Source organism: Atractosteus spatula, chromosome 12 (assembly GCF_055471065.1).
Source record: "Atractosteus spatula isolate fAtrSpa1 chromosome 12, fAtrSpa1.hap1, whole genome shotgun sequence".
Lineage (NCBI taxonomy): Eukaryota > Metazoa > Chordata > Actinopteri > Semionotiformes > Lepisosteidae > Atractosteus > Atractosteus spatula.
The window spans coordinates 3964262-3980246 of record NC_142717.1 but is presented as its reverse complement, the minus strand read 5'-3'; the positions used below and the strand labels follow the sequence as shown (position 1 = coordinate 3980246).

General features: G+C 44.8%; 1 protein-coding gene across 17 annotated transcripts in view; it reads left to right on the top strand.

The window, feature by feature from the left end:
* clasp2 (cytoplasmic linker associated protein 2) overlaps nucleotides 1-15985 on the top strand; it is a 101451-nt gene that overhangs the window by 60144 nt on the left and 25322 nt on the right. For 6 of the 17 annotated variants that reach the window (XM_088928797.1, XM_088928796.1, XM_088928793.1 and 3 more), the window contains 7 exons: nucleotides 483-650; nucleotides 2400-2440; nucleotides 3663-3830; nucleotides 8002-8109; nucleotides 13060-13230; nucleotides 14015-14059; nucleotides 15769-15876. In XM_088928797.1, coding sequence (XP_088784923.1) covers nucleotides 483-650; nucleotides 2400-2440; nucleotides 3663-3830; nucleotides 8002-8109; nucleotides 13060-13230; nucleotides 14015-14059; nucleotides 15769-15876 — 809 coding nt within the window. Of the gene's footprint in view, nucleotides 1-482; nucleotides 651-2399; nucleotides 2441-3662; nucleotides 3831-8001; nucleotides 8110-8251; nucleotides 8279-10883; nucleotides 10911-13059; nucleotides 13231-14014; nucleotides 14060-15768; nucleotides 15877-15985 lie in introns of all 17 variants that reach the window. The other 11 variants (XM_088928795.1, XM_088928794.1, XM_088928791.1 and 8 more) reach the window with 6 other exon arrangements.

Sequence of the window (15985 nt, the reverse complement as noted above, 5' to 3'; positions counted from 1 at the left end):
CCTCACTCTATAGAAAATTAGGTCTAACTCATTAAGTTATGTTAAGTTAGTTATGTCATTAAGTTGTAAAAGGGCAAATTCATATTAGAGGTGAATGCTTGGAGAAAATACGCTGTTTCCTGTTTAAGATAAGATCACTTTATTGGCCCTATACAATTTCTTGTATTAGGAATTTGTCTTTTTGCATACCCCAGCTTGCTCTCCATGAGACACACAGACAGGGAGAGAAGCTGGGGGTCAGGGCGCAGGGTCAGCCATTTATACGGCACCCCTGGAGCAGTTGGGGTTAAGGGCCTAGGATTCCTCTGCCGGCCGCGGGATTTGAACCGGCAACCTTCCAGCCACAGGCGCAGATCCTGAGCCACAGAGCTACTGCTCCGCCCCGTTTGGTTAACTTCCTGCTTCAGTAGATCACTGAGGACTGCGGAGCACCTCCCGCTCTTCCCCGTGTCATTGCGCTCGGCGCTGTCCTTCCTTCCCAGGGCTTACTGGGGGCTGCGGAACCACTTCCCCACCGAGGCCGACGCCCTGTATAACTCCCTGGAGCCGTCCTACCAGCGCACCCTGCAGTCCTGCCTGAAGAGCTCGGGCAGCGCGGCCTCGCTGCCGCCGTCCGACCGCTCCTCCTCCAGCTCGCAGGAGAGCCTCAAGTAAGAGGAGTGTCTGCGAGAGCCGTGGTTCTCGGGGTGTGGTCCACCGACCACGGGTGGTCCGCGAGCGAGCGCCAGGTGGTCCGCGGGCTGACCTCGTCATCTCTCTTAAAGCGAGTCTAAGCAGCTCCATTCTTCGCATGAACTTTTTAAGTGATAAAAGCATTTGCGAAATATGCAATTTTGTTCATAAAAATATTAGTACTTTCCTAAAATCTAATTCCATATTCATTTTAGTACATTAATAGGTGATGATTTTTACAGGGTAAGAAGTGGACTTGGCATAGGTGGTCCACCGTATCTGTGACTTGGCGTAAGTGGTCCGCGGACCACAGAACTTTGAGAACCACTGTTCTAGAGGTCCGCTACCCGACCCGAGCCCGACGGGGCCCGACAAAGTATCGGGTTTCGGGTCAGTTTTTCACGTACAACTTCGGGCTCGGGCCGGGCTGGGTTCGGGTTTGTTTTCTAAAGAATGAAAATGAATTTTTATTTTATGTTTAAAATGTATTTTTATTAGAAGAAATTCGTAACTCATTTTGTGCTCTCTCTCTCTCTCTCTCTCTCGTGTGTATGTGTGTAACAAAGCTAAAGCCAGTAATCCTTGCGTGTATATTCACTTTGCTGATGGCGCTAGCTTTTTTAGTAGGCCTTTTAAGGTTGTCAGCTGTTCCCCACTTTCAAAAGGATTACAGATGTAAAAAATAACGGTTTCTCTCGGCGCACAGCGTTTTCGATCAACTCAAGCGCATAGCAGCCGAGCAAAGCATTGTCAAACCGTGTCTGTGAGAATCTGTCCACGTGTGTCTACTCGTTCTGAGAGTGACCGATTTTGGGTTCGGGTTTCAAATTTGGCAGTACTGTTCGGGCTCAGTCGGTTCGGGTCTCAAGGTCTCAGGTACGGGCTGGGTTAGGGCCTCAATTTCGTGCCCGTGCAGACCTCGTCTTCCTCCGGTCCTGCCGCAATAACCACACAACGTCTTTAGGGGCAGCCTCGCCTGCTGTAACTTGTAAATGCTGCAATGCTATGGGAATGACGGTTCAGGAGCTTCAAAAGACTTTGAAAAGAGCTTTTAAAGGGTCCAGCCTGTGGGGTGCAGTACCTCTGGCTGCTGCCGTCCCTCATGGGGCTTGCGGTCTTCGTGAAACTGGGGCTGCACCCCAGAGGTTTCCCAGCTTTCTTTTTGTCAATGTGCAGGCAGGTGTGCCCTCGCGTGTCGCAGTGCACTTCATCGTCCCAGCCTTTTGTGCCATCTCTTTTATGCTCTCAAGTGTTCTTTGCTTTTGTTCCTGCGCAGGTGAAAGCAGTTTGTCTCAAGGTTACTTTAGGGACGAGATTAATGAGGCATACATAGCGGCGTTTTAATTTTATGGGTGGAAGCCATCTCATGAATTCCTTCTTGCTGCGTAGTCCAGATCTCTCTTGGAACCTGCTTTTAAACTTTTAATATCCGGGATTTTTCAGCACTTTTTCATTATTTTCACAGGTCTAAATTATTTGGACCTCATCAGTATCCAAATGTTAAAATAAATTGTCCTTTTCTGCTAGTGGGGAAAAATCCAAATGCTTTTGGCTTAAGCTTATTTACATACTTCAATGAAGAATGATTGCTAGGGTCGGTTGCCCAAAGTCTTGATTCCACTCATGTCTTGTTTGTGGTACCCATGGTGTTGGTCTTGTTGAGTGTTCGCATTTTTTGCAGAACTCTACTTTCAGGCTGACGGCATTTATTTCTCTTTTTGTTCCAGTCGGCCTCTGTCTTCCAAGTGGTCAGGAGCACCAGGAAGAGGTATGTTGTTGGGTTTTTTTTTTAAGAGCCGCGTGACTCTGAATTATCAGCAATAAATGTTCCCTGCACTGACACCAAGGACTGGAAAGGGAATGGAGTGAGGCCAGAATTATAATCTGCTAACAGAGGACAGGTTTAGCAGGAAAGCAGAAACGTTTGGGTTTCCCCAGAAAGAAATTCTCAGTGTCTCCATTCCTGCTTTAGTAGACATTGTTAGACTAGTGTGACATTCCTCTTAGGTCGCTGCAATTCAAAGGATATTTTTTTTGCCTGGAATCAAACTCATATCACTGACTCATCCAGATGTTGTTCGGTTTGGAATGTGGGTGCTGTTTCTAGACTGGCCACTGCAGTTAACATCTATAACTTGAAGAGATTGAACCACTGTCATACTGTGATGGCCATGAAGTAACCTGCTCAAGAATGAGGACTGAACTTAGTAATAGACTGAACACTTTTGTTTTTTGGGTCACGGATAACCAAATAATGCAACTTTAGTACACGTTACTTTCATTAAAGGTGAATGGGTTTTCCTTTTTACCTGGAATGAACCTTTCACTCGATAAATTTAGCAAGTTTAACATTCAGGGTGAATACCTTTTATTCCGAGTTAGAAGTATGACAGTTTTTTTTATTCTCAGGCATACTGCATTTGTTATTTACGGCAAGCATTTCACAAATTACTGACAGTCTTTTTATATTTCAATATATAAACGTATGGGGAATAATAAAACATTTTTATATAGCACCTTTGAAAAGTGGCTTCTCAAAGTGCTTTACAGAAACACAAAAGAAAAACACATTGAGAGGAGCAAGGAGATGTGGTTGTGGAATACAGTAAGAAAGACGAGGGGCACACAGAACCAGTGAACCAGTAAAATAAAAGCCCTTCTAAAGAAGAAGGTTTTCAGTCTAGATTTGAAGGAGCTCAGGGACAGTGACTGATATCTTTAGGGAGGGAGTTCCAGAGCTTTGGGGCGCAGCAGGAGAAGGCCCCGTCACCCCCAGAGTGTAGACAGGCTTGGAGATCAGAATTAGATGAGCGAAGGTGGGCAGTAGATCAGTACTCAGTGAGACAGGTACTGAGGTGCTGAGCCATGCACAGCCTTGTAGATGAACATCAGGATTTTGAAATGGGCTCGAAACCAGACAGGTAGCCAGCGGAAGGACTGGGGAAACTGGAAAGTGGAGTCTTGTTAACCTTTGATGCTGTCCCGTCTAGTTCCTGTGCAGGCGAAGACGGCCCCCAGCCCTGGGTCTCTGCAGCGCTCCCGGAGCGATATCGACGTGAACGCGGCAGCCGGGGCCAAGGCCCGACACAGCGGACCGAGCGCCGGGGCTGGGCGTCTCACGGCCGCCGGCCTGCCCCCGGGCTCCTATGCGTCCCTAGGTACGAGACCCGTCGCACTCAAGTCCTCTACAAACGCCTCTTTACAGCCTGTTTTCTCCTTGGTCGGCCAGCAGGTGTTAATGGCGACTGCAGCCGTGAATTAAGAGTCTAGCCCCTCTTCCAGTCCGTGTTGAAGGAAAGTATCCTGGCGAAAGAGGCCTTCTAGCCCGAGTCTTGCAGCATAAAATTGCAGTTTTAAAGTGCTTTACTTGTGTCTCTTACTGGAGAGGTGGACAGTGCTGGGCGAGTGTAACAAGGCCCATTTGTACTGAGGCAGTGACAGAAGGTGATGTCACCCCTCTGACACCTAGGTAGCACTGAATTCTCCTGCGGCAGGAGGCCCAGCCTTTTGGCGTAGTAGAATTCACCACTGAGCTGGGACGCCTCTGTGGTTAATCCACGCTGGGGCTGGGCAGCATTCTTCAAGCACCATTGCTTTGAGAATTGGTGTTAGTCACGATTTACCCTTCTATTTTGTACAGTTTAAAACTACACCGTATGAGATTTGGTTTGTGCTACTGCACGTTCTATTGTGGTATTTTTTATTTCTTATGTGGATCAGAGGAGAATGCACTGAAGTCAATCATTAAACTGGTTTGTCTCATACATGATTAACTTTCAAGGTCAACGAGAAAATGCGAGAATAGAGGATTGTGAAATAGAATTAAATCAAGCATTTGTGTATTTCTAAGGAAACCTGTGAGGAGTTTTTTGTAGCATTTTGTCCCCTTCTCTTGATCAGCTGCCTCCCATTAAGACAGTCTAAACCTTTTAATTAATGCTGTGTCTTTACAATGTCCTCTGTTTTGTGGACTGGATGCTGTGAGCAGTGTCTGTCACTAACACGCTCTGCCGTTTTCTCTCTGCTCTGCCTCAAAAGATGACACCTCAGATAAGACGGATGGTAAGATCCTGTGCTTCTATCTGTCATCCTTCACCTAATCACTTCTCTGGCAAGATTTGTTTTGGTTTGCGGATGGGTGAATTAGATGGGTGATCTCAAAATGGCTTCAAATTACCTTAAGAGCTTTCTAGTCAAAAAGTACAGTACAGCACAAAAGCAGGAAATTTCCTTAAGCACAACCTCCTAGCACAGTAGAGTTTGTCCTTATCTGAATGGCAGATAAGGCTTTTCTGAGAGGCATAATTGTGTTGTCAGAGTGTAATTCTATGTTATTTGTTGTGTGTAATAGTATGTTAGTGTACCCACATGCCAACTGCAGAGAAGAACAGTCAGGTCCCTGTGTAACTACAGTAGCTGTCACTGTGTGCTGCTTGATGCCCTGCTGGGTTAATTTAGGTTTGTGTTTTTTGTGTATTTTAAGAGCAAGTAATACAGACTGACAGAAGTGAGTGTGAGATGCAAAGCAGTGTCCCTTCTTGATCTTAGATATGTGATATTTGAAGGTCAGGTGAGCTACCACGCTTGTACAGCCAGATGTCCTGTCTCTTGGTGGGCTCAGTTGGGAAAGCAATCTTGGAGGCTGAAAACATGCAGAGAAGCAGTAGCGTTATTCAGACTACCTTCGGAGCAGCTGCTCTGTGGGAATTTTTCAAATCATATCTGAGCTCTAGCTGAGCAGCTGTTAATGGCTGAAGCTTCACGCCAATACCTGAGCACTGCTTGTTCACCCATTCCTGATGAAACCCTCCCGTGTGCGTGTGCGTGTCCTGTCCCGATCGCTGCACTGACGCACTGAAGGACAGGGCGGCGGCGCATGTAAACACAATCACACTCATCACTGCTTGACTTTGTTTGCTTTGAAGACTAGTCACACCTCATCCAAGTTTATGCGACCACTACCAAGCATTCATTTACGAAGCTTACCTTCCGTAACAAAACCTTGACCGGCTGAAATGTGTGGGCACTGTTCGAGTATTTTACGAAGGAGCTTGTTTGGCAGTACATCACCAGACCCATCTAAGCTTAAAATTGTTTAACAGTGTGAACCAACCATGAAACCAGGTTTAGAAGTCGTGCTTCGGTGATGTGTTTTGAAGTCTGAACTTCCTTGGGAATGCCTGATTTGTAGGCAGTTGTCGTAAAGCATTGAGAAAATGTATCACAATATGAGCGGATTTAGCTGGATTATCATATGCACTGCTAAAAAAACTAAATGTGGTCTGGTTAAATTGTTGCCGAAGCAGCTTTGATAGTGTAATTGAGGTGGTGTATTGCAGCCAAGAAACCACATTTGTGCTTCACTTCTGTTTTAGTGGTGTGAAGTGCGGTCGCAGTTGTCACACACAATTCTTTTTTTCTGTTTAGGAGCTGTGTCAGATGATGGTAAGCTCTGAGGCTGTAGCGTCTTAATAGCTGTAGCAGTCATGTGCTGTCATTTAACTCGACTAGTGCTTTTAACCTTTTGATTTAAATCTGTTGTAGCTTTTTTTCCCAGCTTTACCCAGTTAACAAAAGCTGTTGACCCAGTACAGTATGCACATCTACATTAGCTTCCAAATGTATTCATACCCTTGATGAACTGCAGCTAAAAGTTTATTTTGCATGACATTTCTGGTGCGCATGTAGTATTTTTCAATTCAGATAAAAAACTAAAGATCTCCTGTCCATATATAAACTAAATGTTTACATATGGACATATATAAATGTTTTTAGTTTACAGACAAAATGTATGTTATGTTTATATTTCTACATGGTCGAAATCTATCCATGTGCTGCAGTTGATATTCTGTGAATCCACCTTTGTCTTTTAAAACCTTAAGGACTACTAGTTTTTAGTAATGATTTGATCATTGAAGATGGTGCCACATTTGTATTTTTGTCCTACTGTAGCCTTCGACTACATGGTCATTTGAGGTCCGCTGGGTAGTGGTACATAATGGCTGTTAGGAGCTCTCAGCAGTGGATAAAGTTTTTTGGGGGATTCTTTTAGATGAAAAGCACTATATAAATGCAGTTTCTTAATAGATCCACTTCTGTTCTTCACAGAAAGGAATGACTCTTTCTCTGCTAACCATAGCCATTTGATTGGGTTTCCTGCTGGCACTAATATAATACTGTTGGGTATCCATGAGTCAGTTAGTTCCTGTTGGGCAAGTTCAAGACTTCTGTTTGTTGTCACAGAACTCTGCTACAGACGCCAGGTTAAAGAGGTCGATCTCAAATGGGAAATATTAGTCTTGGAGGCGTTATATTTTGATGATTCCAGGGGAGTCCCAGTTATTGCCCCCTGGGTGTGAGTTATCCTCCCAAACCAGTTTTCTGGTATCACGTCTGTGTAAAACTTTTACTACCTCCTCTCCCTAATGGGGCAACAACCATTCACTGAGCTCTGGGTGATAGACATTTTAGCTGCAGCTGAGGTATCTATGAGAGGGATGAGTAATCTTTGACTTTAGATCTCTGGACAGTTGTTTAAATTTCCCATTGTGTCTGGGTGCTGAGTGTTTTGCTTAAATGTTCAGTCTTAGCATTTATTTTCATCCTATGTATAGGCAGTGACTAAAGTCGAACATTGTGTATTTAGATGTACTGTATATGATTATTTTTAAGTTATACTATAGATATGATCTCTGTGCTTGATATAGCACTCTTTTTTTATACATATCACATTTTAATTAATAAACACTGCATTTTCATTCTCACTAAACTTTTAAGTTACAGTTTATCAAGGGCAGGAATGAATTCAGAGACTATTGTAGAAAAATGAATTTTCAGATTAGTGAACAAATATTACTGAGGTGTGAATGGCAATGTATTTTTTTTTCCTTTGCAGCTGCCTTGTCTGGTCTGTTTGCCTTTCTTCTGGTGTCTGTACCAGATATATTTTTTGCCTTAAATGTTGATTACTGAGCTGTTTTGTTAGACTGGTATCAGTGTGTTCAATCTCACATGAAATGATGGAAAACCAAACTGAAATTCACCTGGATATGAAGGCGTTATTTCCATCCCTCTTTTGAGCTAACAGGAAAGAGTCAAAGATTTCCTTCAATGTCAGAAGAACGTCACCCATACCTGCTGCTTCGTCCTGTGGTTTCGGAAAGCCTGGGCGGTAGAGATTATAACAGATAAGAGGACTGACTCCAAGACGCCCTTTGGTGAAACTCCCGGTGGATTCAGCCCACGCACTGCAGTCTGTCCTGCCAGTGCCGGCTTTTCCACCCCCTTCCGAATGAATTGCTCATCGGCCCTCTCGCTCTTCTGTCGCAGGCCAGCTGCGCACCAAGAGGACGCTGTCCACGGTGTCGGGAGGGATTGGGAGCAGCCAGGTGGACTCCAGAGGCCGCAGCAGAAATAAAGTGGTCTCCCAGTCCCAACGTATGTACAGCAGCCCTGCGTCATTACAGCGAGCCATGCTACTCTGTTCTTACACCTGTGCATATCAAGTGTTAATGGATTCATTTCCGGTTTGCACCCGCACCCCCTAACAATGCGTTTGCAAACGTTTTTGTATCTCTAGGTTTAGAAGAGCCCCAGTGTAATCCAGGTATTTTTCACTGTGTGTCAACGTTGTTTTGGGTCCTCTGTTCCTGCTGTTTTAGTCTGTGTGTATTTTTTGCACGTTTCTGTGTGAAATCTGAGCGTTCATGTCTGCCTGTACTTAAGCCGTACCTTAACAAAACCGGACGCGCTGTCGCACCAGTGATGAGTGCATAAGCGCTCAGTGCTTCAGAGTGCAGCAGCTCCACAGCTTTGCTAGTTTTCAGACTAATTCCTCATCTACAGGTCAGTCTCTAAAAGGGGCACATTAGCAAAGACCGGATAAGGAGTGGAGATGACTCCGTGTTTTCATGTTCCTCACTCGCTTGAAGTCTCATTTCAAGGGCTTTTAGTTTTTGAATGAAGTGTTTTTTTTTTTACTTTTCACTTACTGTATGCACAGACAGTTGTATCTCAAGTTTGAACACCAGTTTAAAATATCCAGGGAAAGGATGCTGTGCGTTCCGAATACTTACCAAAATGGACGTCGTAGCGTGTCATGTACAGTAGGAATTGATTTCCTGGTGTGTGGATCACCTCCCATCGCTGAAGTGGAAGTGTTCTCTGAACAGCTGCGTCTTCTCGTCAGGTCGATGGGTGAACCTGGCCTTGGAGAGTGACATTACACCATGATTAATTTTAGCACCAGGTTTTAGATTGTAAATGACTGACTCATGCAGAGTGATTGTTCAGATATACAGTATACCTAATTTGTTTTTGTTTTTTTGTCAGTTCAGTGTGTCCCACTATATTTTTTTTTTCTTAAAGGTACATAAAATCTTTTGCTGAAAGAAAATCGTCGCGTTGTCAGTGACTGTTATTGCAGTTTTCGTATGTGGCATAATAGGACCTAAACATTGAAGAATGTGACAAAATAGACTAATTATGAGATTTCGAAATGTCATTTTGTGTTGGCTTTGTGGATAAATGCTACATCAAGTGTCGCCTGGGTATTGTAATGCTGGTCTTAAGATTGCTCAATTTTACACCGAACCTTTTAAAAAAAGTTTATTCCTGAAAATGTCCTCGTTTTTCAGGCATTGTTTCTAGTGCATGTTGTTTAGCGACATCTCTGTTCTGTGCCAACGGGTAAATTGCTTTGGTTTTCTCTTCCTCAGCTTGTATACAACAATGTTACTGCTCCACGCTGTTCGATGTCCAGCAGCTGGCATGTTGTATTCAATGAGGTCAATATAGGACTGATGGCAGTGCACAATATAGCACAGCCCTATTTTAACCTCAGTGCCTTGCAGGACATACATGGGGGGGGAAAAGCAATTTTGACTCAATATGGAATGACGAACATGCAATGTGCAAAATTTCTTTTTTGGCTGATGTAGATTTTGACATGCTGAATGCGTTCTTGTTTTTCTGTGCAGTCTAGACACATCTCTATAGTAACAGATGGGCAGGCAATGAAGATGCCTGGAGCACTCATTCCTCTAGGGGAAGGACTAATGTAGCTATCTGCTGTGTGGGGTTACCTGCACGCTGCTTAATGAGACTTGGGGCACCAAAGGCAAAGTTTATAAACCACAAGCTCCAAACACAGCTGTGCCATCATCCTGATGAGCTCAGTTACCGTACTTGAACCGTTTCCAAAAAAAACAGCCTAAATAAGCGCATCTCCTCAAGAGATCGGCATTATCCAACGCAGGTGTGACTCTATCTTGAGTCACCCGCAGTCGGAACAGATTCTGCACTGAGGAAGACCTTGGCAGCTCGGGCTGTTTTTCATTCCTGTCCTCTCCGTGAAGAGAGCGTTTCTATTCCACTAAGTGGAGCGAAGTGCAGTCCACTCACTGGCCCAGATTTGAAAGAAACACCTGATTTGACCCTTGTGCGGGGTCATTAGGTTTTATTTTAAAAAATTCTAGATGTTTGAAGCTTTGCATCAGATGTCTTTAGCTAAATGCGAGTGAGGCGAATCGTGGTTCGCTGGAGATCTTCGTAGCCTCTCGATATCGCATCAGCGGTGACGGGGAGCCTCTTTCCGCCTGGTTCCACAGAAAGACCGGTTGGGAACCCTTTAACAATATTCTTTCTTTACAGGTCCAGCGTGTTCTTTTTGCAGATTGAGGACTGGGTGGAGGGAGGGGGCTTTGATAATTTGCGATGCAAGATTGTCTCGGAACAAAACTCCCATCTGTGAATCAAATTGTGCCACTTGTGTATCGCCCTCTCGAAATCCGGTGCGGCCGGCTTCCCGTCTGTGTAACAGGGTTGATTTTCTTCCGTTGTGAAGTTTGTACCGTGTCTTTCCCCCCCAGTCGGTGTGGCGTGCTCTAAGAACCGATGTGTGTGCGTGATGCTTTGGAGCAGAGCTGTGGCCTGCTTTTTTTTTTTCCTTTGCAGCTTTGCTTCATCTCCTGTGCATCCCCTCCCCCCCCCCCGGAGCAAACCTGATTGCATTCACTGCCCCCCCCCCCAAAGAAAAGGCCAGCCGATCTGCTTTTCCCACGGCCCTTTTCCGGTTGTCCTCCCGTTAACTGACCTGCGCCTTTTCCGGTTTCCATGCGCCATTCATTTATTTTTAATCTGCTCTGTTCCCTCCCTTCCCCCCCCTCCCCGTGGATAACACCCCCTCTAATCCTGCCTTACCACCCGTTCAGGATCACAGTCCGCTAACCCCATCGGTGGTAAGAGTCTCCAGATATTCACTGTGTGTCTGTGGCTGTGTTTGTCTGCACCCACCCCCGGCCTGTCTCCCATCATGCACCGCTGCGTCGGTCCGCCCATCCCTGCCTGCTCGACTGCGTCACCAGCAGCTTTGGCCAGTGCGGCTCCCCCGTGTGTCAAGTCCGGCCGCAGTGTGTCACGACCCGGCCCTCTTGCGCTGAGCTTGTGCCCCTTAAAGCCTGCAGCATGCTGGTAGCTAGTCTGTTGTGGTTTGATTTGGCCATCATTTTTCTTGATGCTCTTCATTTCGTTTTTGTGCTGACGCTATGTATTCCAGTTAGTGTGTTTTTACGTTTCTTTAATACATTTTTTCAGCAGTGCTGGCAATCGCTTGCTACAGGCATATCCTAGACAGGAAATGTGTTTTTGGTCATCTAATTCTGGGTACTTGTAAGAAACAAACCATGAGAAAACACAGCACCATTTTTGTTTCCGGCACGTCTCATAACATTTAAGATGCTGGAATTTTGCATGTAATTAGCAACGGGCTACAATGTTAAGCGCAAAGCTGCTTTTTGAGATTTCAAGATCGGTTTCTTGATTTTTCTCCAGAGCAGAAGTCATCTGTCTTGGCCGATTGTCATTATTACAGAGAGAACTTAAGCAGCTTTTACAAAGGAGAGGAGGATTTAAGCATCTGATATTGAAATTACAATGTATATGCCGTGTCCTACTTTTAGTGGAAGAGAGCAAGAACATTGATGGGGGGAAAAAATTGAACATTAAATTAATTATGAAATGATGTTCTTCAACACCTTTTAATTTGGTTCTTGGTTTGCAAAATATGCAAGTTGAGAATCATCTGTTCTGATGTTCACAGATTGACTCTATAATGTGTGTACCAGCATACTGAGGCAGTATGTTAATGTCCAGATGGCCAAAGCTGTTGATGGCGGTAACTTAGTGGATCATGTGGGACTTTTAACATTTTAGAATTTCACCCACATTTTTAAATTCCTTGTTTAATCCTCCTAGCTTCCATTTCTCGTCTGAATCTTTCTGTGTTGTGCTACAGAATTTACAGTGAATACAGATGATTTGACTGAATCTGCCAGAAGCCACTGAATCTTAGTAGTGACTTTGTTTTCATCAAGCAGTGGCTTCTGGAGGGTTGTTAAAGGAATTCCTCGCATTCTCTTTATGGCTGGAGAAGTCCTGTCTTCTGTTGTAGGCTTTCAAATTTTAAAATACCTATACAGTAAAGTAAACATTCAATACTCTAGAGTAAAACCTCGAAAGAGCACCTGTAACGTCTCTGTTGTGTACAGAGGTTGCAGTTGGTGTTCACTTTCTGACTGACAGTGGCCGTAAAAATGAATAAATCAACCTTGGAAAGTTCTCTCAAAGTTTCTTTCGAGATTCTGTTGTGGAGTGATCTCTTCAATCCCGAAGATCGAAACCTTAAAATGCACGTCAGGTCCTCTTCACTGGGGCTCCCTTTTCTTGGTTTTCTGGACTCTCTAAACATCAAGTTCATCCGCACTTTCCCCCGATTCATAAATTCTGCAACATTGTAGTTTTACCGACGAAAGGTTCAAGATTTCTTGATCTATTGGTCTGCTGGGAGGACTAAGTAACTGAGGGTGTCCTTTGCGTGCGACAGCCTTTGATGGTGAAAGGTTATGTCAGCCTTTTTCTCTGGCACATGACCCTTGATTTTCCCGACTTTATCCCCGTTGGGAAATTTGATTTGCAGGCAAGAAGAAGACATAATGCACAATGCATTTAATACAACACGAGCCCATTAACAAATAAGAGACATGCATGTATGACGAATAAGAAACGTATATAAGTAAAGTAAAATATACAATTGGTTGTCCCAGTTGAGCAGGTTAATTGCTGCGGGGATAAAAGATGACTGTTGCTCTTGAATCTAGGAAGTCTTAAGTCGGTGCCCAGATTCGCTGTGCAAGGAGTGGTCATGACGGTCAGTGATTGTATTGGCCTGTTTGCTTGACCTAGACGTCGGAAAGCTGCAGTTGTTGCACAATCTATGAATCGCCCCGTGCATCGATCTCGTTCCGTGTCCTGTTGCGCTGCCATCGGAAACGCGGAGTAACGTCTCACCGCCTCCCCCCCCCACCCACCTTCTCCTCTCTCCCTGTGCAGCCGGCAGCCGGTCCGGCTCCCCGGGCCGCGTGCTTGCCAGCACGGCGCTCAGCACCGTGAGCTCCGGCGTGCAGCGGGTGCTGGTCGGCGGCGGCAGCGCGCAGAAGCGCAGCAGGATCCCGCGGAGCCAGGGCTGCAGCCGGGACTCCAGCCCCACGCGGCTCTCCGTAGGTAAGCACGCGCCCCCCGCGCTCATCTCGCCTCGCCCCCGCCGGCTGCTTGCCGCTCCAGATCTGTTCGTCCGTCTTCCTTTTGCATTGTGAGCCATGAGATCCACCTCTCATTAAATGTGCTTTTGCTTCTTGTTGTGGTCGGTGTCATTATTTTGTTTGCCAGTCCCCCTGGGTCCTAATTGTTGGATTTCACGAACGGACTTCCTGTGGTTTCCTTACCTTTTGAAAAGTGCCGGCTTAAAAGATTAAACTTGGTCGCTCTGTATCGTGACTTTTCGTCCGCTGTGCAGTGCAAAGAAAGTGTTTGATTACGGAGGACTTGACAATGCATGCATGCATTTGCAAATAAAATGCCTTTAACTTCAACAACGGAGCCATTATTGACTCTCGGAAGTGATAATTACATTCGTAAGCCATCCTTCTCTGTCTGTTCCTTTTCAGCATGGGGGGGAAAGTACATTTTCATGATGCGCTCATCTCTGCTATAAAAGGCTTTCGTTTAAAGCTGCATGATCACAGTTTCGTCGCAGACATGTTTTCATGTCGTCATTTATCCTAATTGCCGTTTCGAAGTGAGCTGCAGAAGGTTTAATCCTGCTGTATAAAAGTTTTGAGCTGCTCTCCGTTCTTCAGGAGCGAATGATGCCTGTTTTTAGGGTCGGGCCTGTGTTTGGTCATTGGGAAATCTTGCTCTGCATGTACTGTACCTGAATGAGTACTGGTGACGTGAAGTGCTCAAGACTGTTTCTAACTCCCACTGTACTTTACTTTCTTATGAGTAGCACCCTCAAACCACCAGCAAATCTTCAATGGAGGGAGCAGAGGAGGTAAGCCTGGCTTAAATATTAAACCACTTCAGCAGCAGAGTACAGACTGCGTTTGTTTCATGGGACTTTGGTTTGAATGTACCAGAAGGAAATGAAACCACCTCTTTCTCTAAGGCTGCCCAAGTATAACAGGCAGTTTGTACTATACTGTTATTACTGTAGTACTAACTGTACTATAATTAACAGTGGGCTATTTTAGATCTCGTTTTTCTGCTCCCTTATCTAATCAAAGTGTTCTCTTATTAATTGTAAAATTAGGTTGTTTTCCTTATTGAGGCATTTATCTTGTTTTGGGTAGCTGTCTGTGTTTATTCCATTCACCAAGGTAGTAGGTATCCGATACCAAATTCGGTTTACTGAGGTTTGTGGTATATGGAATCTTTTCCATGCTCAATTTCAATAACCCTTGACAGAATTTAACTTTTTTTTTTGTGGTTATGATCTGAAAGTTCACTATTATTCTGCATTAATTAAATATCAGTGGGAGAAATAGTGAGATGATCATGCAGCTTTAATAGGGAATGTACTGGATTGTCTACACAATAGATATTTCGTAACCTTTTCTTGCCTTTGGTATGAAAAAAATGTTGGTTACTGATCGCTATGTTAACAATTTTAGTGTGTTATTTTGTAAGTCTAGAAATACAAACAACTGTAGTTAAATAACCAGTTTTTTTAAAGATCAGATAAAGTGGTTAAACTGAGCTTTCCTCAGTTTCAATTCCTTTTGTCTGACAGCTATTTTTTCTATTACTTAACCTTTCTATTTTGTGTTAAAAGGTGAATTGCATTCATACTATATATTAAAGTGTTTGAGATGTTTGATATTTAGAGCTTTGTATACGAGGTAAAAAAAATATTAAAAATCTCTGTATCTCACTATATAACAATCTCAGCGCTATATAGCAATGGCTGAAGCTTCTATCGCTACAGAAGAAGAGACCAAATCTGGTTTGTCGTACAAATCACAAATGTTTCACGCTCACCCTATTCTGAGTGCAGATATGGTATCTAGCATTCCGAATGTAAGCATTTAAGGCTGCGAGAGTAAATTAAGGCACATACAACAGATTTTGACTTGGTAAAAGTAAACTAGTCTTTTTTTTTAACAGCAAAAGCTTTAAAAAAAATAGTAAAAATACAAAGGTCAACCATAAAGCAATTTTACTTTTCACAATCAAACTTTATTTTGCAACTGATTTTTATGAATATCAGTAGGGATATTAGGGGATTCCGCCTTCATTTGCATGAAAGTTAAGCTGGAACATTATCTCCTGGCTGACCCTTGCGTCGAAGTCCAGGCGTTCCTGGGTTTTTCTTCGGTCTGGTCCTATACGGCTGCGTTCGTTCCTGGCGCTTCTGCCTTGTGGTTTTTTTTTTTGTGCGTGCCTCTCGGTTACTCTTGAGAACCCTCGTTCTGTAAAGAGAAATCGGGATCCGTGCCGGGCCAGGGAAATCGAGAGCGAAGGCGGTTTCCCGCGGGCCTCTTCCGCTCACCTTTGGAAAATGCGGAGCCTCCCCAAGTTTCTCGCGCTCGAAAGGAAGCGAGGTGGCCCCCCCTTTGTCGAGGCGCGGGGCCTTCAGAGGAAGAGTGGGCGAAGATGGTGCGTTACAGCCCTTGCAAGTGAATATGACGACTGTTCTCTTTCTCTCTCTTTCTCTCTTGAAATTTCAATCGCTGCTCTCCGCCTCCCCCTGATTCCTGCTAGCACGAGGCAGCCGCATTCCTCGTCCTAGTGTGAGTCAGGGCTGTAGCCGGGAGGCCAGCCGCGAGAGCAGCAGGGACACCAGCCCTGTCCGCTCTTTCCAGCCCCTTGGTAAGTACGCCCAGAGCCGTGCCCGGCTGCCCACTAGTGCATGGCCTCCTCCATCGCCATCCGCTTCCCGGACGGGGCTCACGCTTCCTCCATCGCCACCTGAGTCATC